Source organism: Clupea harengus, chromosome 11 (assembly GCF_900700415.2).
Source record: "Clupea harengus chromosome 11, Ch_v2.0.2, whole genome shotgun sequence".
Classification (NCBI taxonomy): domain Eukaryota; kingdom Metazoa; phylum Chordata; class Actinopteri; order Clupeiformes; family Clupeidae; genus Clupea; species Clupea harengus.
Genome location: NC_045162.1, coordinates 2,798,370 through 2,820,869, shown reverse-complemented (window position 1 = coordinate 2,820,869; position 22,500 = coordinate 2,798,370). Strand labels below are relative to the sequence as shown.

Here is a 22,500-nt window from a genome sequence, read left to right as displayed (position 1 = left end):
ACACACACACACACACGCACCTTAACAAGTGAGCGGTAGCCATTGGCGGGGATGTGGGGGTCGAAGTCGAAGTGGTGGTAGATGGAGGCGAAGCCGGTGACCACGGGCTCCAGGCTGTGTGCGTGCTCCTGGATGGTGGTCAAGGCGTCCACCAGCCGCCGGATGGCACCCCCCGCCGAGCCCTTGGGGCTGGACGAGAAGAAGGCACAGTTCTCCTCGCACACGTCGTAAACGGCCGCAAACACCGCCTGGGTGTCCATCACTGAGAGAGAGAGAGAGAGAGAGAGAGAGAGAGAGAGAGGGAGAGAGGAAGGAACATTTGGGGGAAGGAATGGAGAGAGTAAATGACGTGTGTCAGTGAAAGTTAAGTGCTCTACTTGTCCAAATCGCTTCTTTTGCCCATTTGTCAAAAAGGTTTCCACCAAGCTGTCAACAGCCAAGTGGAATACACTTTAGTCTCTCTCTCGCCACAAACAGCCGTTTCACTTAAATAACACAGAGAGGATTTCCTGGGTCAGTGAATAGTGAAAAAAAAAAAAAACAGACAACAAAAACAAAGTCAATTTCTTGATGAAAGAAAACAACAACAGTCTAATACAGTACTGAACTCCAAACAACAAAATAAAAAACGAAATTAGGGAAACACACACACCTCTATGTAATCTATAGAACAGCACAAGCTTAAACAGAGCAGCTATTAAAATCACGAGGGCACGACAGGCAGCCTAAACTCTGCTCAGGTTAGCATAGTACACACACATGTACGGCAGCCTAAGCTCTGCTCAGATTAGCATAGCACACATGTACGGCAGCCTAAGCTCTGCTCAGATTAGCATAGCACACATGTACGGCACAAGCTCTGCTCCCCACACGAGGCCAGTCCGCAGCTAACCAGTCTTTAGCGGCTAGCCTCTTTTACCTGCAGCGTTACCGTACACCACCACACCACACTCATAACAGCAACGAGCACCAATGCACCATACGCTCATCTGTCTGTCTGTCTGTCTGTCTGGTCTCCAGCCAGAGATGAGGATGAGAATGATAAGTGTGTGTGTGTGTGTGTGTGTGTGTGTGTGTGTGTGTGTGTGTGTGTGTGTGTGAGAGAGAGAGAGATACCTGCTCAGAGACAGAAAAGGATAGAAACGACAGAGAGAGAGAGAGTGTTAAGTAGAGAGAAGGTGTGTTGGCAATTTGGGCTGGTCTCCTCCGCCTTTGCTCTCTGTGTGTGAGGCAGAGAGAGGCAGGTAGTCGTGACTCGTGCGTCTGGAGCTCGACCTTAAAGGGCTCTGCTAAGGGGAGGAACATTCTTCATTCCTTTAACATGAAGCCCATTATCCCATTATGAGTATTCTCAGAAGTAGACCTACACAATCACTGGAACACACACACACACACACACAAATCCGGGCTGGATTTCATCATCAAGTCCACACATTTCAGGGGCAAAAAATGACTAAATAAATAAAACAAAAGGAAAACTGTGGTTGAGTGACTCATTGAAAACACAAGATGGCATGAGGCACCTTATGAGGAGAAAGAGATCTGCTGTAGAAAAGTTGAGATGTGTGTGTGCATGTGCTTCAACTTCAACTCCTGCTGGTGTTGCTTGAAAGCAGAGATGTGTGTGTGCATGTGCTTCAACTCCTGCTGGTGTTGCTTGAAAGCAGAGTCTGCCAGTCTCATGCCATTTGGGCAGATGCAGCTGCTTCTGCCACATGAGAATCTTGTTCCCCCCTCTCTCACACACACCCCCCCCCCCCTCCTTCCAGCTAACATTCTCCGGCTTGCTTCTCCCTCTCCTCAGTCTTTTTCTGCTCTCCCCATCTCCTTCTCCCTCTCCTCAGAGTCTGTTTCTGCTCTCCCCATCTCCTTCCCTCGTTTCAGGAGGCGAGTCGGTCTCCCTGAAACACTCCTGTGACTAGACCCAACTGGGATTAGACAGGGGGCTGATTTTGATTTGAAAACTCCACAGAGAGAGAGAAGAAAATAAAGGCTCTCCGCGACCTCTTCAGCCTGTCTTTGTTCCCACACGTACACCCACCCAGTATGACTCAGTCAAAACTCCATCTGGGTGTGTGTGTGTGTGTGTGTGTGTGTGTGTGTGTGTGTGTGTGTGTGTGTGTTAGTTAACTTCTCCCTTGGTCACTCTTGTTCAGGTTTGATTTCATCACTTCAGTTCCTTGCTGGTCTGGCCACCACTGCTTAAATATGTGGCTATGTACGTCATCCTTAACCACACCCCTTCTCCTCCTCTGCACTTTGCCCTAAATACCCCCCATCCCTCACCCCTCACCCCTCACCCCACCCCACCCCGGCCCAGCTGCATTGCTCCTCGAGTTGTTTTTTTCTCTCCTTCAGTCGTTCCTCCCTTTCTGCACATCACCTCTTCCCATGATGCCTCTCTCTCCCCCGAGGGCCCGATCCCCAGCCATCCCCGGCCACAAGTTGTTGCAATTTTTTTCTCTCCGGTTAGCTAGGGACAAAACCAGAGGTTGAAGCCTGTTGGCGTGTGTGCTTGAAGCGTTTGGCATACTTCTTCGGACACGGCCTGCATGCCGTCTCAGCGCAGCGCCGATGACGCACATTTCGACCTCCGCACAGTGCGTATGACCTGTCCGTGCTGCAGCAGAAGTGTGTGTCCATACAGCTTGCCTAGTTTGCATGCGCTCAGTACAATAAGGTCGTAGTGCGTGGTGTTCTTATCCGCCCGTCCGCAACAGCACAAAACCGAGTACACTTGTGACACACCAATGCACACGTCCCTATCAGTAAGGCTCAAAGCTGTGTACGCAGAAGTGTACCTCAGCCAGTGAGCTTTTCCATTACATTGATCTACACATGTAGCAGATACATTTCATTCAAATCAACGTACTGGGGTACTGTATAATGTCTGTGTGCAACACAATGTATGTGTATTGTGCGTGTGTGTGTGTCTCTTAGTGTTAGTGTGTCTGGCACTGTGTGTGTGTGTGTGTGTGTGTGTGTGCGTGTGTGTGTGTGTGTGTATATGCATGTGTGTGTATGTGTGTGTGTGTATTGTGCGTGTGTGTGTGTCTGAGTGTCTCTTCGTGTTAGTGTGTCTGGCAGTGTGTGTGTGTGTGTGTGTGTGTGTGTGTGTGTGTGTGTGTATACTGAGCCAGTGGTGGCTGATCCGTCAGCTGTGTTTAATGTCTATTTGCAGATGAGTGTGGCGGTGCCAGGCCGTCAGTAGGAATTCCATTAAAACTCACCGGCCCTGTGAGCCTCACAAACTCCAGAGTTTATCATCGCATCCAATCCAGCGCATTACAAGCACTTTCAGAGATTAGGCTACTACTACAACCACAATATCATTCAGGAGAATGAGAGGAGTAGGAAAGACAAGGAGATAGAGACGGTCAGAGAAAGAGAGGGAGAGCGGGAGGGAAAAGAGACCGAGGGAGACCGAGGGAGAGAGAGAAACATACAGGGGGAAGTTGAAAATGAGACTTTGGAAGAGAAATGAACACAAAAAAAAAAGACTGAACTTAAAGCGTCTGAGTGCACGTGTTCATGATGTCAGCATTGGAGTTTCACGTGTGCAGTGTGAGGGAGAATGAGAAACTGCCCACTCTAACAGGAGGAATAATCAGCTTTAGTCCCACTCACATGCTACTAGTAGTTCCACATTGGGGAGTTGGGGTGATTTCAGGACTCTCCAATGCCTGTACTTTTACTTTTTAACTAGAGTATTGTTTTGTCCCACCAACTCTAAGAACATCCAAACTCATTTTGACAATATCACCCTATCCAGGCAGACATCTCTGCTTGGACAGTGAAACTGTTTGGCGTTTAGGCTATGGTCATTGTTTGTTATATACCACACCTGTGCTGATGTCCTCAGGTTTTACAGCATCGTCAGTGTGTCAGCTGGAGATTAAACCTGGACGTGACAAGCTTGTGGAGGAGTAAGTTGTGGGGCATCTCACGAACATCTTCACTGTTATAATCTACTCTTACAGATGACAGGGAAAACATGAAGGCAGCCCCATTTCACAACTGTAATACATTCATATGCTGTCCAAGTGTCCAGGCACCCAAACTAATAGCCATTTACAGATTATCTTCCCTGAAAACCAACAAATGAATCACAAGACCAAACCTCCATTTACAAAATCACCAGAGCTCTGGAACAGTAGATGTGACAGTCATGAGGGAAAAGGCCACTCTCCAGAACCTCTAACACACACACGCACACACACACACACACACACACACACACACAGGTGATCTAGAAAATGATCTAGACACAGGGTTTTGCCAGCACTTGCATAGACACACACACACACACACACACACACACACACACACACACACACACACACACACACACACACACACACACACACACACACACACACACACACACACACACACACACACACACACACACACACACACACAGAGACTCTACACCAGTGCTCTACACACAGGAAACGCAGAAGTCTTGAGGATCTTGTAAGCCTCTGGCTAAGGTTCTGCTGCAGGCTACTGGGAGAAGGAGGATTACCCACACCTTTCAATCCAGGGGGAGAGGGGGCTACACAACACAGCAGCGTGCCCCTACCTCCCACCTCCCACCGCCCGCCGCCATCTCCATCTCCACCCTGATCCCATTACACAACCACTCACAGCTATGAGGGCCTGGCCAAGGAGTTCTCTCACACATGTACTTACTGTACTTGTTAATACCCGTGTGTGTGTGTGTGTGTGTGTGTGTGTGTGTGTGTGTGTGTGATGCTGTACAGATGAGGCAAGTTGATTTCAGGCACTAGAAACAGAAATCCCCACCATCACCAATACCAAAACACACACACACACACACACACACACACACACACACACACACACACACACACACACACACACACACACACACACACACACACACACACACACACACACACACACACACACACACACACACACACACACACACACACACACACACACACCTCATGGCACGAGCCGTTGCATAGCATAGCATGTAGGGGCCAACAGACAGCCACTGACCCCTTGGCTAATCACAAACATCTGATGTGGGGTGAAGTGTGTGTGGGTGTAGTGTGTAGTGTGTGTGGGTGTAGTGGAATGGTGGGGACAATAACTGATATTTCAAGCTGATATATGAATGCTTTAAAAGATGTTTTTTTTGTATGAAAAGAAACAGGGTCTGATAACATGATCATTTTTTGAGTGTTTTCATGGGCAAGTTACATTTAGAATTATAAGCCTACAATTCTTCTCAGAATACAGGCTACAATAGGCCTGCCTACTGATGACATTAGGACTACAGATTATCTGTGAAGGTCACATTTGAACTGGTGGGTGTGTGTGTGTGTGTGTGTGTGTGTGAGTGTGTGTCATTGCGAGTTCCAATAAGACAGTGTATGAGAGAAGGGAGAGACAAAGCGTACTAAAAGGGGTGGGGGTGTGTGTGTGTGTGTGTGTGTGTGAGTGTGTGTCCTTGCTAGTTTGAATAAGACAGTGTATGAGAGAGAAAGAGAGACAGGGCGTACTACAAGGGGTGGGGGTGTGTGTGTGTGTGTGTGTGTGTGTGTGTGGGCGTACTAAAAGGGGACTAATATTGAAGTTGTGGATAAATGTTTTTATGGTCATCTTATTTTGGCTATGCAACAGATGCTCATCACTATCTCAAAAGCATTGTGGAAGAAAACAATCAAATTGATACATCATTAAGCCACATTTACATCATTAAGTATGAAATATTAAACCTTGAAACTCGCCTATGCGTCCACGCCTTTTCTGAAGCGGCAGGGAGATTCTAGGAGCCCATTAGCCCATCCAGGTCATACCCCCAGGTAGGGTAACGTTACCGTGTGGAAGGACTGGGACAAAGTTAGAGCAGATCCTGTAAAGTGCAAACTCTGTGCTGTGAATTTGATTTCAATAACTTGACTTCGATGATGATGATGATGATGATGAGGCTAATGGGTATTTTCAGCTTTGCTGCAAGGTTCCGACACACAATGTGAGCTGAAATGCAATGTTATGTACAGTTGCTTAAATGACGGCTGTAATTCAGAAGGGCTGTACTTTAGGGTAAGGTTAAATCTATTTGAATGTTTCATTTGAACAATTAAATACACATTACTATTTGTTAAATGTCAAACGGTTGCAACTTCTTAGCATAAGTCCACCAAGTCCACTAATATTCCCTTATTACAATTATTTATTTTATATTCCAGGCTTGTTTTTCAATATGTATTTCATGAATTAGATACTGACCAACTGTTTTAACAGGTGAAGCATGACGTGTAAGCCTGTAAGGTTTGAGGCTGCATCAACCACTGGAGAGTTTAAAACATTCACAGAGATAAGACCTGTTTTTGGGCTTATTGCGCACCATGACCTAAAACCTGCTCTTGCACAACCTCATTTCCACAGGATCTCTATTCTTGCACAACCTCATTTCCACACAATCTCTATTTCTGTAGCAGGGGAACGCCCACATATTATGCAGAGCAAAGAATTTTGAACTCCTTCCATGTCTACATTGCAGAGACCATAACGCAACACTCACGCCACGTCAGAAGTCTGAACGCTCTCTGCCATGCCACCAAAATAACAAAAGGCTTCAGCGCCAGACCTCACATGCCAACCAAAATAGAGTAGCCATGTCAGTTATCGGACAGTGTCAAACATCGGCCATTCTGTTAAACAATCAAAATGCTAAGTTTAATAATGGATTAACAATCTATAACTTCAGTTTAATAATGGATTCACATGACAACGCGAACGTTTGCCGATAACACACGCCGTCCGATAATTAATACCGTTACGATAGTGCCCTCACTCACAAACCTCTTGACTAATGTTTTGAAACGCCTGGGTTGGAGCGAAAAATAGAGTCTAACCCAGACCCATCAAGGAAAGACACACACACACACACACACACACACACACACACACACACACACACACACACACACACACACACACACACACACACACACACACACACACACACACACACACACACACACACACACACACACACACACACACACACACACACACACACACACACCAAAACTCTTCTCAGCCACACTCCAGGACTGCGTTTCCTGAAGCGTCGCTGAGCAACCAGTGTGGTAACCGTGGAGAGGCCGTGTTCAAAATGATTGCCTCAATCTTCAACAGCGCTTTCCGGAAGTGCAGCCCAGAACAGCACATCCTCGCAGCACAACTTCTAACACACCTCCACTCAGAGGAGTCACTGTCCCCCCACACACACAGCCAGCCACCCTGCAGGCACGGCTGCCCAGACACACACCTTTGTCCCTTGGTCTCGCCACATCAAAGATGCACGAGAGGTCATCAATAAATAATCCAAATCAAGAAGCAAACCCACACAGCCAACCAGCTAGCAAGCAAGCCACCACAGCCGCGACCAGAACGCCAGCCTTTCAGGAGCACCCGCAGGTTAGACCTGAGATAGACTGCATAAGGGAGACATTAGAGAAACTGCAGGAAAGCCATCCAGACAGGTAAGGGGACAGAGAAGACGACCGAGACAGGACGCAGGGACAGAGAAGACGACAGAGACAGGACGCGGGGACAACGGCGCCATGCATTGCGGAGCAGAGCACAGCGGCAAGACAGAGGACCAGAGCAGACATCTTTTTTCCGTTTACCCTCCGTGTCGACACTCATTGTGTTGTCCATGTCCTGTGGCGTCCCTCACCAGCCAACCAGAGAGAGAGACAGAGCCCGACTGAGAGCAGGAGCGGTGAACAGAGAGAAGCAGAGACGAGAGGGGGGTAAATGGAGAAGAAAGGGGAGACAGGCTGTTGTGATTGGACCCTCCTCCCTCCCTCCCTCCTCCCTCTATCATGTGGACCATCCTCTCGGTTCCCCTTCGGGCCTGCGCTGACACACGGAGTGGTACTTTCACTCGTCTGCTCGGGGTTTTTTTCCTTCCTCCCCCTCCACTTCTCCTTTTGCCCACAGAGGCGTCTTTCCATGGAGCGTGAGCATTTCACCCACATACCACCAGTCCCTCTGTGCCATGGGCTGCCCTCTCACCCACATGGGCAGGGACAAACATGTAGACACACACACACGCACACACACACACACACACACACACACACGGTCAAGGAGACTGGGTGTTGTTTGTGTGGAAGATCATGGTTGTTGGTGGAAACTAAAGAGTCAGGTATGAGCCCCAAGCCCTACTTTCCATGGTTCCTCCCTCACACTGCCTCTCACTCAGGGGCAACTCCAGTAACCTTGGCTCTCACTGGCTGCTTATCACGGGGCTGCCAGTGACCTTCACCCTAATTGGCAGATCCCCCTCCCTGAGACTTAACTCTGCAGCCACCCAGAGATGAACTTTGTGGAAGGCACCGTGTTTATGTACAGGGTTGTACTCTCTCCATGTACAGTCTGTGTGTGAGAGTGTGTGAGTGTGTGAGTGTGTGAGTGTGTGAGAGTGAGAGTGTGTGGTTTGAGCTCACAGTGTTCCTAAGGTCACGCTACATCCTGTCCCACAATAGCCTTTGACCTTTGACCTCTCCTCTCCTCTGGTCATTTGGCCTTTGTTCCCGATGGCCTAACCTCTACTCTGGTCTGCTCCCCACCAGCCCCGTCCGGCCCGGCCCGGCCCGGCCCTACCCTAGCCACTCCTTAAAATGTTTGGAAAACAATCAGATGATGTTCAGGACAAATTGCACCTAAAGGCAGTTCCCCCCAACACAGCTGAGACACAACGTCTGTACCAGAAAATTGCAAAAGCAAATGGACAGACTGGCGTGTTGTGAACCATTCGTTTTAGCCCATATGTCATATCACCAGGACTGTGAGGAGATGAGGAGATGTCTGAGGAGGTGTCTTAAATTTCCTAAATTTCCCTCGGGATTAATAAAGTATCCATCTATCTATCTATCTATGTATGTCTGAGGAGATGTCTGAGGGAGGTGGTTGGTGTACACAGACAGTTTTCAGTAGGATTCAGACACGGCGGATGGCTGTTAACCATACCACGGGGAGAGAGAGCCAGGGCACGCGGCTGCGGCTAAACAATGTGACCATATAAACACCAAGACTCAATTGCTTTACTAATAACCATCTACTCTAGATCTAGACCAGCCTAGGAATCTAAATGAAGCGTGGGCACATTCTTGTTCAAGAGGGACTTAATTCTTTGTGTTGTAACTTACCATTCATAAATCCACTTACAGCAGCTAGTTCCAGGATGTGTTGGGCAAAGAGGCTCTGGAGAGGGGCTGATGCATGGTAGAAGAACATGAGGGAGGGGTTGTGTGTGTTACAACAATCATCTCGCTAATCTGCAGGCTACAGGACACTGTTGATGTGTCGATTGGTAAACGTTGCAAAATAATGGATATTTGAAGACGCCTAGGCTACGGTCACACTGCAGGCAAAAGTGGCCCAAATCTGAATTTGTTTTTTGCTCGTATGGGACTCAGATCTGTTTTTGCTCGTATGGGACTCAGATCTGTTTTTGCTCGTATGGGACTCAGATCTGTGTTTTTCATAGCAGTGTGAACAGCACAACTCACATGGAATCTGATATTTTTAATGCTGATGGGCCTCATGCTAAATCAGATACAGGTTTGAACAGTCATATTGGAATTAATGCGACTCAGTCACATTTATGTACTGCCAGGAGTCACTCTGCAAAAACAAACATGGATGACAGCTGCGATGGAGGGAGTACACACACACACACACACGCACACACGCGCACACACACCATACACACACACAAACACACACGTAAAGAGAAACACTTCTGTGTCCCAATATTCACAAACCTTTCCACAGATGTCATTGTAGAGGGGTAAACTGTGTATCAACCTATAAATGAACTGGAATCTGATATTGGCCACATTTAAAAAATAATGTGAAAAAAAAACAGATCTGAGCTTTAAATACGAGGCTTGCCGTGTGAACGTGGCCTTCTTGGCAGAGTAAAGTAAATAGCGATTAACTGATGATATATTCAAACTATTCATACTTCAAACCACCATTACTGAATAACAAGTCCTATCAGAACAATATACTATATTCTATTCTGTAGTCTTTGTCTGTATAACTGTAATCTTTTAGAGAAGTGTAATCTTTTACAGTTATCTCCTGGTGGTTAAGCAGGATTGACAGCATGTGCTTTGGCTCTGGACCAATGGCCTTGTGCAGCTTCAGGTTTACATTCTGATCTACTGCGTGCCGTGTTCCCACTCGGAGCTCAGGGTTGCCAGTGCAGCTCAGCATCACCAGCCAGGGAGGAACAGTTACACACTTTCAACACCACGGAGCAAGTGTTGATCAGAACGTGCCAGTGTTGATCAGAACGTGCAAGCACCTCTCCTTGCTTGGGATCTTCCTACACACGTCCTTGAATTCCCCACATAAGAGCACACATAAAATGGCTTATAACTATACTCCAAAATGGTGAACAGACACACACATTATTAAGCCAATGGCTGGTTGCTCAGGAATGCCATGGCCTCTTGTTCATCCCCTGTGGCTAGACACCATGGCTGTCCCCTGAATATGGGAGGAAAAACACGACATCCTGCGATGGACCTTTGCCCCGCATACAGTGCCTGTGCCTCTACAGTGATGGTTTGGTCACCGCATCTCGACAGGAAGCAAGGAACAATACCCCCCCCCAACCCAACCTCCCAGCAGGGACATCGCTTCCCTCGTATGCAAGACTCTCCAGGCTTCATCCTGACCGGGAAAAACAACTGTTCAGCCAGTGGTGTCGGGTCCTAGTGGCCAGTTCAGACTATAGCCTATGTTCCAAAGACACCGGGTAAAGTAACCGGGTAATCACTAATTGAAGGGAGCTCTAATAAATCTGCCGGGCCGAGTCTACTTTCAACAGCCCAGTGCAATGTTGTAGAACTAGTCTACCTACCGTCTGCCTAACGCTGCTTCGACGTACTCATGTTGTATTGAAAATGCGAAGGAAATAGAACTATTTATAACTTTATCCTTAAAACTGCACAACGGGACGAGTAACTCGTTATCTGACATAATTATCGCGTCTCATGGCACCGTCACAACACATGGCTAATCATATTATTCCAGTTATCCATAATTGGTTGAGACACTCGTAATGTAAACAAACAGCCTTCCCCTGAGACGCTCATTGATACATGTAGGTAATACGACATTAGAGGTTATTTACTCCCGTTGTTATTGTAGTTGTTATTTACAATTGTTGCTGATAATACACTACTACAACGAGGTTCGAAGGCATGGATTTAGAAACGTTAGCCTACTTTACTTTTGTCACCGAGTAACATTAACTTGCTATTGACAGTGTAGGCTACTGACATGGCTAGAAAGTATGTCAGTTGCATTTAAGTAACAATCTCCCATAGCGGCACAGTATCAGAGAAAGCGTCCTGTCGACTGGATTCCAGAATAGGAAACGTAACGTTAATAGCTACAATATTACCAGACTTTTATCACGGGTATAATCTTATGGCTGTCAACAGTGGATTGCTAGCTCGCTAGCTAACCGGTGTAGGGTAGGCTACTGTTCACAAAGTTCGTACATTTTCTAATTTCACCAAAAGCATAGGCACAGTTTGCTAAAAAATATGGGTTACCTATGGGGCCTTCCTTGCGCTTTGATGATCGTCTTCCATTCACACCTTGTTCACGCCTGCCACTCTCTGCCTTCTTGCCAGACGCCATCTTTCCCAATACTGTATGTTACCTCACATAGACCATCTGATCATAGTAGCGATACCTGAAAAACCGCTACACCCACAGTCCAACGCGCAGCCAATATGTGTATCGGATTCTGCTGCTAAGCCAATCAAATATTTCTTATGGTATGGGGAACGCCCATTATTCCAAGGTTGCCCCAAAATAACTCAGTGCTTCCATGACATGAACACTTTCATTGTAAACTTGTATCATGTATGCTGTTTCGTTTTGAGTAATATAGGGCTATGTAAACTAGACTTGTCGAGCGCAAATGGCTGTAGCACCGCGGGCAAATAATATAATTCTCAGCTGTGATTTTGCAATAAAAGACTTTCCACTTCATTCTGGTTCATAGGTGGTGGTCTCTTCAATGGTCACCTCAATTACCTCTTTGGATAAATATGCATTTCACTCACAATTTAGGGTACCCTGTGTTTGAGATAACTGCAAATGTGAGATGTTGCAACTTTTCCAGTGGGTAAATTCTGCCTGAACCTGACAGAGTAGGCTATAGTCAAATACTCAAATAACGCAACTATGAGTATTTGGTGTTAGAAAGCTTGTTGCTTTATTGTTTCTTTATTAGTCATGAATGTCCACACATGGAATGCTGTTCACACCAGATAGCAAAGTGTTTAGTCTTGTTGAAACATGACCATGAATGTCTCTCACTGGTCCTTGAAGAGACCTTGAGTTGGTTTACATACAGCCTGTTAAAACTCATCTTATCAAGGTTCATGTTAAGGAAAATCGTAAAAGCACATAGAGCATAATCAAAGAGCACAAAGTATAACCAGGTGAAAATATGGCTTAAAACGAATGACAACCAATATTAAAGATATAATTACATACAGTATTATCAACACTGCAAATAATTATATTAATTTTGGGATCCTTTAACACTTCATCTGTGTTAGTAGTTTCGATGGGATGAACTGAATGTAAAGGCCAGGCATTTAGCAGATTTAGTATCTGTATCTGTATCTGTATCTGTAACTGTAACTGTATCTCTAACTGTATCTCTAACTGTATCTCTAACTGTCTCTGTCTCTGTCTCTGTACCTGTACCTGTATCTGTATCTGTAACTCTATCTGTATCTGTAACTGTAACTGTATCGGGTTCAGATGTGAATATATCAGAGTGACATCAGACCTCGAAGGCAGTCAGGGGTAGATTCATGATTTACAATATATCCTGATATTTAGCAGTGATCCCCCCCCCCCCAAAAAAATATTTAAAAAATGAAAAACAAATAAAACACACACACAAGTCAGCACGCCTGTTCATCAACCTTTACTTTGCTCGACCTTGTCCTGTTCCTTCATGGCTTCTCTAACTGAATATCATCTTCAGCCACATTAGCCACGTCCTGGTAAGGCCCATGCATATGGGACCTGGTGATTTGGTGATAGGTAGAGTTGCAGTCATCCAGGTTAAGCCCCTGTCATGGACACAAAGATCTGATGTAAAACTGTGTGATCATCAGCACTCACCGAGGACACACTCAAATTCTTTCTTAGTTGCCACAGAAAAAGAGAAGTGGGCTCACCTCATAGATATTCTCCTCTTCTCTGTGCTTCTTCCTCTCCAGCATGTTGATTCTCTTTGTCTGGGAAATAAGCAACACAACTGTTCATGCATACAGGAAGCTCTGGTGTGTCCTCGTCTTGCTTGCTTCGATTGATCATGGAGGAATTGGACTTCTGTCTGTCTAACAGTTTCTTCCCCTTCGCCGTCTCACTACTGAACAGCTAACCCACTGTAGCATATATATGTATATATTTATCCCTGCACTTCTCGCACTCTCCACTTCTTCTTTGCACTACTGTTTCACAGCTACTGTATATAGCCATTCCGCCTTGTATATACTTTCTTAAACTTCTTAGACCGTTGCACTGTTGCACTGTTTGTTTTGTATTGTATTGTGTTGTAATGTATATTTTGTGTAAGCACACTGAGAGTCACTTTACCAAGTCAAATTCCTTGTTTGTGCAAACTTACTTGGCCAATAAAACCTGATGATTCTGATTCTGATTCTATGTTTACCTTTCCCAGCTGACAGAGTCCAGGGATGAGGACGCTGAACAGCAGCAGTACCCCCTCCATGGTGATGATGCTGTTCTTCAAGCTCTCACTGATGTCCAGGGTTCGCCGTAAGGGAGCTGAAGGATGGAATGATCCTGTTAGACACAGTCTTATGATGGAGACTGTGTGCTTTGTGTGCAGCAATGTCACGCTTCCACAAATACATGAGCGTGAATGGAGACTTTTCAGCGTGTAACGATATTTGATGAGCTTCCACGGCAGTGCACACGCTACATGCCGTGCAGTTCAATTTGACAAAAGACACTGGGAGATAACGCTGAGGAGTGCTAACACATTTGTGACAAAAACTATGGTCAAAAACTGCCCCAAAGTACTGTCATGTACTATCTGAACTGTATTCACATACTGTCATGTACTATTTGAATTTTGAACCCATACTGGTTAGAAAGTGGCTGATTTTGAACATTTGTGAGCAGGAAGTCAATGGAGAGGGTTTAAAAAAAAGAATCCTCGGAGACACAATAGGTGCAAGGTGCAATGACGATCAGCTGTTTAAGGTGTGTACAATAGCCAATCCAAGCTGACAACAGGGATTCAGCTTGCTCTTATGAAACCCAGCACAATGATGACATCCTGTGCAAATACAGGCCTCAAAGAAAACACAACATGGTCTTTATGTCTTAAAGCCCATCATGTGACATGATGGTATGAAAACAGAAATCAGTTTGTGGCTGTGTGGAGTTCAGGCAGGGAAATTCAATTAAACTGCGTGCGGATTACATCATAAAGCGTTCATTGAGCGGGGGTGCATGTGGCACTCTGCATGCCACCGCTCTGAGCTTGGCCCCTTAAATAGGCCCCTGTGGATCACCACGGGGACCAAGGCAGAGTGGCGTGAAGTCACACAGCTCCTCCACCCACCCACCCCCCTGGAATCAGACATAGTAATATAGTATATATATTTTTTTTTTAATTAAATTATGGACATTTAGGTTTTGGAAATCCTACACGACACATTATCAAAATAAATGATCAGGCCTGGGTTGTATGTTTCAGGAGATAATGGGATTTTTTTTAGCCCAAACATATCTGCCCACACACCCACCCTAACGCAGACACACACACACACACACACACACCCACCCAAACGCGCACACACACACACACACACACCCACCCACACGCAGGCCTAGATCTATTCATACTCACTGTAGACCTGCAGGTAGGTGCCGTGTGTGAACAGGCAGTATTTGTCCTTGCTGAGATAGCACTGGTACATGCCTGTGTCATTCAGCTGCACCTCCTTCAGAGTCAGCTTCTGACACACGGCCTCTGCCTCGCTACCTCGCACCTCCTCCATGAGCGCACGCGAGCTGTTGGTGATGTTCTTCGCATTGTACCTCATGACCCAGACGGAGCGGACAGTTATGGCGGGGACGCGCTTATAACAGCATTTCAAAACGGCTTCACTGTTGACTGGGACACGCACCGATGTTTGGTCTGACTCCAGCGGGACCCGTAGATGTTCAGACGCAGGGCAAGTTGTGTTTAAACAGTGGGCCACTGGGAAAAAGCAGTTTACACAACATCAATATTAGTAATCTTGCAAAATATATCAAATATAATCAGTCTTAATTTACTGTCATTGCATAGTTGTACATACTGCAAGACATAAGCAAGCAGTATCTGAAATATCAGATCAATACATCTACTGCATCTAATCCAGCGGTTCCCAAAGTGATCTGTGATCTATTAGCAGAGATGGAATACAGTATTCATTTCCTATTTATGTTTTTCTTACACAAACCATACAAGCCATAACGCTGGCACTAGAGAGGGCCTTTCACGTTTCTATGGCACCTGATGGGCCACCGTAGCTTCTCACACATGCTTGGAAAGGGAGTATTCAGTTGGTTGTAATCTGCAGCCTCACCACTAGATGGCGTTAAATCCTACATACTGTACCTTTACTACAAAAAACAAACTTGGCATAAGGTCTACAAACCCTACACAATAAGAATGAGCACAAACTATGCTTTAGAAGTGTGTGAAGGAAACAAGCCTCATAGCCAGTGAGTTTGGCACATGAGAGTCATAAAGGCCACAGTTGACATTAATTCAGTCATAAGAGTGAAATCCTCAGCTGTGCGAAATATTCAATCAGCGGCTCTGAGATGGAACTAGTGGTCCTTCTTTTCTGCCTTGCTGATGCATTACGTTGCAAAAAGCATAGTAAGATGACCTCGGTTATCCATGCTGACAAAGTGTTTTGGCGTCAGAGAAAGCTATCTTCTTTCTATATAAACCTTGTGTGATGTGTTTAACTTTGCTTCTCTCTCGTCTGCTGCAGTCTGGGAGTGAGCCATGGCTCTCTCTCTCTCTCTCTCTCTCTCTCTCTCTCTGAGAGTGGGCCCGTGCCTCTCTCTGGCCTGCTAGGACGTGTGTGAGCACGACAAACTTGTTGTTGTTGTTGAACAAATATACTTATATGCAACTCCTGAGGTAACTTGAGTGAATTTTCACCTAACAGACGCTCTGAGAAGATTCACAGCTGCTGAGAGGGGAGATGAGCTCCGCTGAAGCGCAACAGTAAAATAACGGCCACGCAACCGCACCAAAGAAGGAAGTACAGACAATATGCTAAAAATATGAGAAAAACAATATGCCAAAATATTTTAGATGATTAAGAAATATTACCCAAAACTAGACATAGTTAGCTGTCAGACAACTGAACTGCAAGTGACTAAGATGTAAATAAAAAATAATGGATGTGGATGTGAATAATGTAGCTTATGAACACACAACAGGAAACTGTTATTTCTCTTTTCGTATTAGCCATTACACACAGAACATTGATGATCTATTGGAGATCAATTGATTAGTTGCTTACCTGTGAAAACAGAAAGCAGAAAAAGAACTGCGATGTTCATCTTTTCCAATTCAACTCCTCTTTTGGTTGTAGCAGTGAACAGTGTCTGGTGTCCTCACACACACACACACACACACACACACACTTTTGAGAAAACAAACCATAAACCACATAGACATTTCCACAAACAAATGGCTGATATGCCTTCTCTCCCTTCAGCTTACTCCAGCAAAAAGCTGTTACTTCAACAGGTAGGCAACACCTACCTTGAAGGTAACACATGTAACCCTGCAGTATTAATGTCCTGGCTGATTCCCTTGGTTGTTTGTCTTGAAAGATCTCAGTGAGCTTGTCTTTCAATGTCAGTGTGGAAGTGCAGCCCCACAGGAGATGAGCTTGACTGGCTACGCTGCGCTACGCTACGCTACGCTGCAGAGCCTCCATCAGCGCAGACTACAAAACACATCTTTCTACTTTTTGTGACGGTTGGTTGGTTTCCTCTTTCATACCTGCAGACTCAGAAGGGCTGAAAATGGTGACAAACCTAAACCTTTTTTTTATTATTATTTTAACATGTAAATTAAGCATTCTGGTATACTCAAAGAAGAAAATAAAGGGAAAAGACAACATTTGCTTCAGGTTAAAAAAAAAAACACATTTATTAACATATCATCCCAATCCATGCACCATTTTGTAAGTGGTGAGTGACAACTTCAGCCCACTCAGAGCTACTTTGTCCTCAGCCAGCGCTTGGGCCTTGTTCACCATCACTGGTGCAAAGGTAAAAGGAAGTGAATGTTTGGCAAGAGTGGCGAGAACCATCGCCTGGACAAAAAAAAAACATTATTAGATTTTCATCAGTAAAACTTTTGCAAATACCCTGCCTTATATTATAACCCTGTGACTCATTTCATTTTTCATGTGACTGTATGGCTTAATATTCATACATTTCCATTGTTATTGTAAAGCTGTTAGAGTGTAGCCTAATTGCAATAAATGTAATCTACAGTCAACTCTAAACACACATATAGATATTATCCTGGTAATGCAGCCTACTACTATGTGAAGATAGCTATCCCGTTGTTTCTGCAAGTCCAGTCCAGGAGATTGTGACAACCCTCCCCCCCCCCCCATCCAAATTAAAAACCCTTCGGATCTACACAATTCACGTAAATTACATATTTCGTTGGAATGAGAGTGTGTGTGTGTGAGAGAGAGAGAGAGAGAGATTGAGGGTGTGTGTGAGAGAGAGAGGGCTGTGGTGGTAGAGTAGTGTAGGCTTAACTGATGTTCATTTGTAAACCAGTTGGCTGCAAAAGGCACCGAAACACAAGGTTAAGGGCCCAACCTCTGTTGGCAATTACGATGTTGGTCAGAAGTAGTCACTACTTGCACAGGCCTCTAATTAAGCATGATGGTTTTCACAGTTCCTCTTCACTTACCTTAAGACTTAACGTTACCATAAAGATATTATTGACCCACTATCGCCATTCTCAAGCCTCTGACTTGGTCGGCAGCCAACAAAGGCATTTTGTCTAACTATACTAATTTTACAGTTAGCAACTGAGCTTTTTAATTATTAGTTGTACACCATTAGCTGGATATTATATGTGAGGCAAAGTGCAAATCCTATCCTATGTGTGGCTCTTCAATGTCAAAGTCTATACAGATTCATATGTGTGGCTCTTCAATGTCAGTCTATACAGATTCATATGTGTGGCTCTTCAATGTCAGTCTATACAGATTCATATGTGTGGCTCTTCAATGTCAGTCTATACAGATTCATATGTGTGGCTCTTCAATGTCAAAGTGTTTACAGATTCATATGTGTGGCTCTTCAATGTCAAAGTGTTTACAGATTCATATGTGTGGCTCTTCAATGTCAAAGTCTATACAGATTCATATGTGTGGCTCTTCAATGTCACAGTGTTTACAGATTCATATGTGTGGCTCTTCAATGTCAAAGTCTATACAGATTCATATGTGTGGCTCTTCAATGTCAAAGTGTTTACAGATTCATATGTGTGGCTCTTCAATGTCAAAGTGTTTACAGATTCATATGTGTGGCTCTTCAATGTCAAAGTGTTTACAGATTCATATGTGTGGCTCTTCAATGTCAAAGTGTTTACAGATTCATATGTGTGGCTCTTCAATGTCAAAGTGTTTACAGATTCATATGTGTGGCTCTTCAATGTCAAAGTGTTTACAGATTCATATGTGTGGCTCTTCAATGTCAAAGTGTTTACAGATTCATATGTGTGGCTCTTCAATGTCAAAGTGTATACAGATTCATATGTGTGGCTCTTCAATGTCAAAGTGTATACAGATTCATATGCGAAAGAAGAGACCAGAGCCAGGTGACCTTTTTTCCATTTATTAGAAAAAAGAAACCAATAACAATAATTAAAAAAAAAAAACAACAACGTACCTCATTTTTTTTCTGAAGTATACATCATTAAAAACCCTCTCATAGAATAAAATCAAAGCCCAAATACACAGTATAGATCTTGCATATTCATTTTGTATATAGATATATATATATATATATATAGGTGCTGTATGGGTGCCCGAAACACTAACCAAACCCTCGTCTTAAACACAGGAAACTGTAGACCATGTGCCAACACCCCACCCTGAGCGGGACAGCGTGTGGAGCCACAGGCTGCAGTAGGGTCGGATGCTAACGGCTAAATGTCTAGCGCTAACGCTCGTTGGTCATATATCTTTACATCTGAAGCATTGTGTGGGCCCCCTACCAGCTATACTGAGGAAAGAGCCTTTAGGAGAAAGGGAATACAAAAGCTTGATTGTCATAAAAAAAGGCACCTTTCTCTATAAATACATTTATATATATACAGCTACGCAGTTACGCATTTGTTTTTTTTTTTGTTGTTGTTGCTGGTTTTCTTCTTTTTTTTTTTTTTGCTAAGTTTGGAAGCGAATAGGTGCACGCAAGAGAGAGGTCAAGAAAGAAAGGAAGGCTTTTCAGCCCTGGCTTATTCTGAAGGATGTGCAGCAAAGCATTCAAAAAATGGATTTTGCAGACTTCAGGAAAGAAAGAAAACAAAACAAAAGTTCAAACTGGCACTAAACATTGGCAACGAAACCTCAGGACATCTCCAATAGGCCAGGCCAGGCCATTTGTTTCCCCGACTAATATTCAAGGTTGTCACTGAATCCAACATTGAGAATGAATAAACTCTTTGTAAACAGGGGGGGTATCCTAACGTCTACTTCCTCCCTCTCGCTCCTGCTCGCTCAGGCTTAGGCAATGCATAGTACATAATTAGGTAACATTCCAGGATGAGGCTCACTAGAATACAAAGGGAAAGTAACACGTGTCCTCTCATTCTGTCGAGAGTAAAAATATTTAACAGTTTTAAAAAGTGTGAAGATACTTGGCGGGAGATTGTGTGTGTGTGTGTGTGTGTGTGTGTGTGTGTGTGTGTGTGTGTGTGTGTGTGGGGGGGGGGGGGGGGGGCAAGGAACACGGCCCCTGTGGGACTCTCATCAGGTACGAGATGGAAGACAAGAGGACTGGTACAGAGGTAGAGAGCCATGGAAGAACAGGCAAGACAGGTGTCCCAGACAGACAGACAGACAGACAGACAGACAGACCTTTTTGCCACTGCCTCTACAGAGGCTCAATGATTGCGCAGAAGAGAGAGAGGGGGAGAGAGGGGATAGGACAGGATCCGTGGAGGAAGAAAATGTTCTCCATTTTGAATATGCATGCCGTGGATCCTAGGTTTACTGTGCAACCACTGACGCATCCTTGCATATATTTTGGCAGAAGGCAGCAGGAGCAGTTGCTGTGGCAGCAGTCAAACGTTATCTGGGGTGTCTCAGGCAGCTGGTATCTCCAACAACAGCACTGTCTTCACATGACTGGTTCCCCCCCCGCGCTAGCCAGTGAAACTCAAAGAAGGAGGCATACAGTTCAAGTTTGGCCACTTCAGTGGATCTCCGCAGAGAATCTCCATAGTTTACAGAATTCTCAAAACAAATAAACAAACAAACGCAAACTAGCACAGGCCTCAGGATCACCTCCACCTGCTCCACCCGTGACCCATCTGTGAAGACCAGTCAGATTACAGTACAATAACCATCACTTTGTGTCAGATTACAGTACAATAACCATCACTTTGTGTCATCAGCAGCTGCTGATTTATCTTGGGGGTGAGAGGGAAAGCCAATTCATGAGTACTATGAGCACTGTCAGCGGGGGGGGGGGGGGCGAGGGGGCTCTCTGAGGCATGAGGGGTTACCAGCGGATGTGTGAGTCACCCTCAGTTTTGTGCATCCCTGACGTGTGTACGTGTGTGTGTGTGTGTGTGTGTGTGTGTGTGTGTGTCTTCCTCTTTGGTCCTGATTATGAGTCTGAAGTCTGACAGTACACCTCTTTAAAAAACCAAACAAAAAAAATAATAATAATAATTACAATCAATTCCAGGAAGAAACCTATGAACAAAGAACATGGTGAACTAACACAAAATATCACTATTTATAAAATACTACCTGGTTCAGAGGAACGATTCAGCTCTCTAACAGCATACCAAACTAAGATGCACCCCCCCCCCCATAAGACAAACACTCCCTAAGTAATCTAAAAAAACCCCACATTTTCACCCAACTCGCTCACTCACTCACAACCAAATACTTAAACAGGTTCAAGGTGTGCCCTCTTCAGCATTGTGATAGCCAGCTGGCGTGACCTGTATGACTGCCTAAGGACAACATGACATGCACCACAAGTGTGTGTGTGTGTGTGTGTGTGTGTGTGTGTGTGTGTGTGACTACAATATACACTTCCTGTGCCCTATCTCTCATATCATCAATATCTCATATAACACACACACACACTTGAAGTATTTTTGTCCTCTCTAAATCTCTCCATCTCTAAAACCCTCTCTGTTGTTGATTCGTCGGCCTGGTCCCGTTCCTTCTGCTGTTGTTCCACAACTCATCTAACTCTTGACTCCTAATCCACCCATCTCATGTCCTCCTGTCTCCTATCCACCATCCACTTCCCAATCTCATTCCAATGTCTACCGGTGCGAGAACAAACCCCAATCCTACCGGTGTGAGAACATGAGCTTCAGACTAAACCTCAATCCTACCGGTGCGAGAATAAAAGCTTTAGACTAAACCCCAATGTCTACCGGTGCGAGAACGTAAGCTTCAGACTAGACTAAACCTCAATCCTACCAGTCGAAGAACATAAGCTTCAGACTAAACCCCAATCCTACCGGTGCGAGAACGTAAGCTTCAGACTAGACCCCAATCCTACCGGTGCGAGAACGTAAGCTTCAGACTAAATCCCAATCCCTTAGTGAGCGGTGATGCCCAACTGATCCTGAGTCAGTCACACAGTCACATCAAAAAGCCACAAACTCAACAACTCTTCAGGAATAAATACAGTCCATCAGTTCAACTCAACCCATATAAAACGCAAAAGGTGCACTAATTTGCCTAGATTTTGGCCGTGGTTGCAATAATGACTTGGATACAAAATGAGAGTTATAAAAAATGCTTTAGATGGGAGGAGTCAAAACTATACCTACCTAATTTATAAGTATGCTTTCTATAAACAGAGAACACACATTCTCACACACAAGCTCATATAAAATAAAATAAAAATGGAGGACACACACATTTTACAGAGGTGAGGAAAATGAATTGAAATAAATAGCGTGTGTGTGAGAATCTGAACCGAGCCTCACTGCGGTCTCTCTCGACGTGTCAGTGAGTGCAGAGAGCCGAGTGTGTGTGAGTGTGTGTGAGTGTGTGTGAGTGTGTGTGAGTGTGTGTGTGAGTGTGTGTGTGTGAGTGTGTGTGTGTGTGTGTGAGT

The 22,500-nt window shown here is 44.9% G+C and overlaps 3 protein-coding genes across 10 annotated transcripts in view; all 3 read right to left on the bottom strand.

Annotated features, from left to right (window-relative positions):
- The window catches only part of lipeb (lipase, hormone-sensitive b), a 35,432-nt gene extending 23,603 nt beyond the window's left edge, over positions 1–11,829 (bottom strand). Inside the window, exons 1-3 of one of the 4 annotated variants that reach the window (XM_042709019.1) lie at positions 11,631–11,829; positions 9,204–9,269; positions 21–262 (exon numbers count right to left, since the gene is read on the bottom strand). In XM_042709019.1, the coding sequence (XP_042564953.1) occupies positions 21–262; positions 9,204–9,269; positions 11,631–11,718 (396 nt within the window). In that variant the 5' untranslated portion in view covers positions 11,719–11,829. Of the gene's footprint in view, positions 1–20; positions 263–7,676; positions 7,757–9,203; positions 9,270–11,630 lie in introns of all 4 variants that reach the window. The other 3 variants (XM_042709021.1, XM_042709020.1, XM_012839365.3) reach the window with 3 other exon arrangements.
- Positions 11,830–12,277: 448 nt separating this feature from the next.
- cd79a (CD79a molecule, immunoglobulin-associated alpha) lies at positions 12,278–17,408 on the bottom strand. The gene is made up of 6 exons (XM_012839344.3): positions 16,916–17,408; positions 16,671–16,793; positions 14,990–15,343; positions 13,781–13,896; positions 13,284–13,343; positions 12,278–13,175 (listed from the first exon to the last, which is right to left on the bottom strand). The coding sequence occupies exons 2-6, from the start codon at positions 16,708–16,710 to the stop codon at positions 13,056–13,058; spliced, it is 690 nt and encodes a 229-aa protein (XP_012694798.2). The 5' UTR covers positions 16,711–16,793; positions 16,916–17,408; the 3' UTR covers positions 12,278–13,055.
- Positions 17,409–19,007: 1,599 nt separating this feature from the next.
- The window catches only part of arhgef1b (Rho guanine nucleotide exchange factor (GEF) 1b), a 54,816-nt gene continuing 51,323 nt past the window's right edge, over positions 19,008–22,500 (bottom strand). For all 5 annotated transcript variants that reach the window (XM_031577052.2, XM_031577050.2, XM_031577051.2 and 2 more), the window contains one exon: positions 19,008–22,500. This exon is cut by the window's right edge and continues 506 nt beyond it. The gene's annotated coding sequence lies outside the window, so the exon portion shown is untranslated.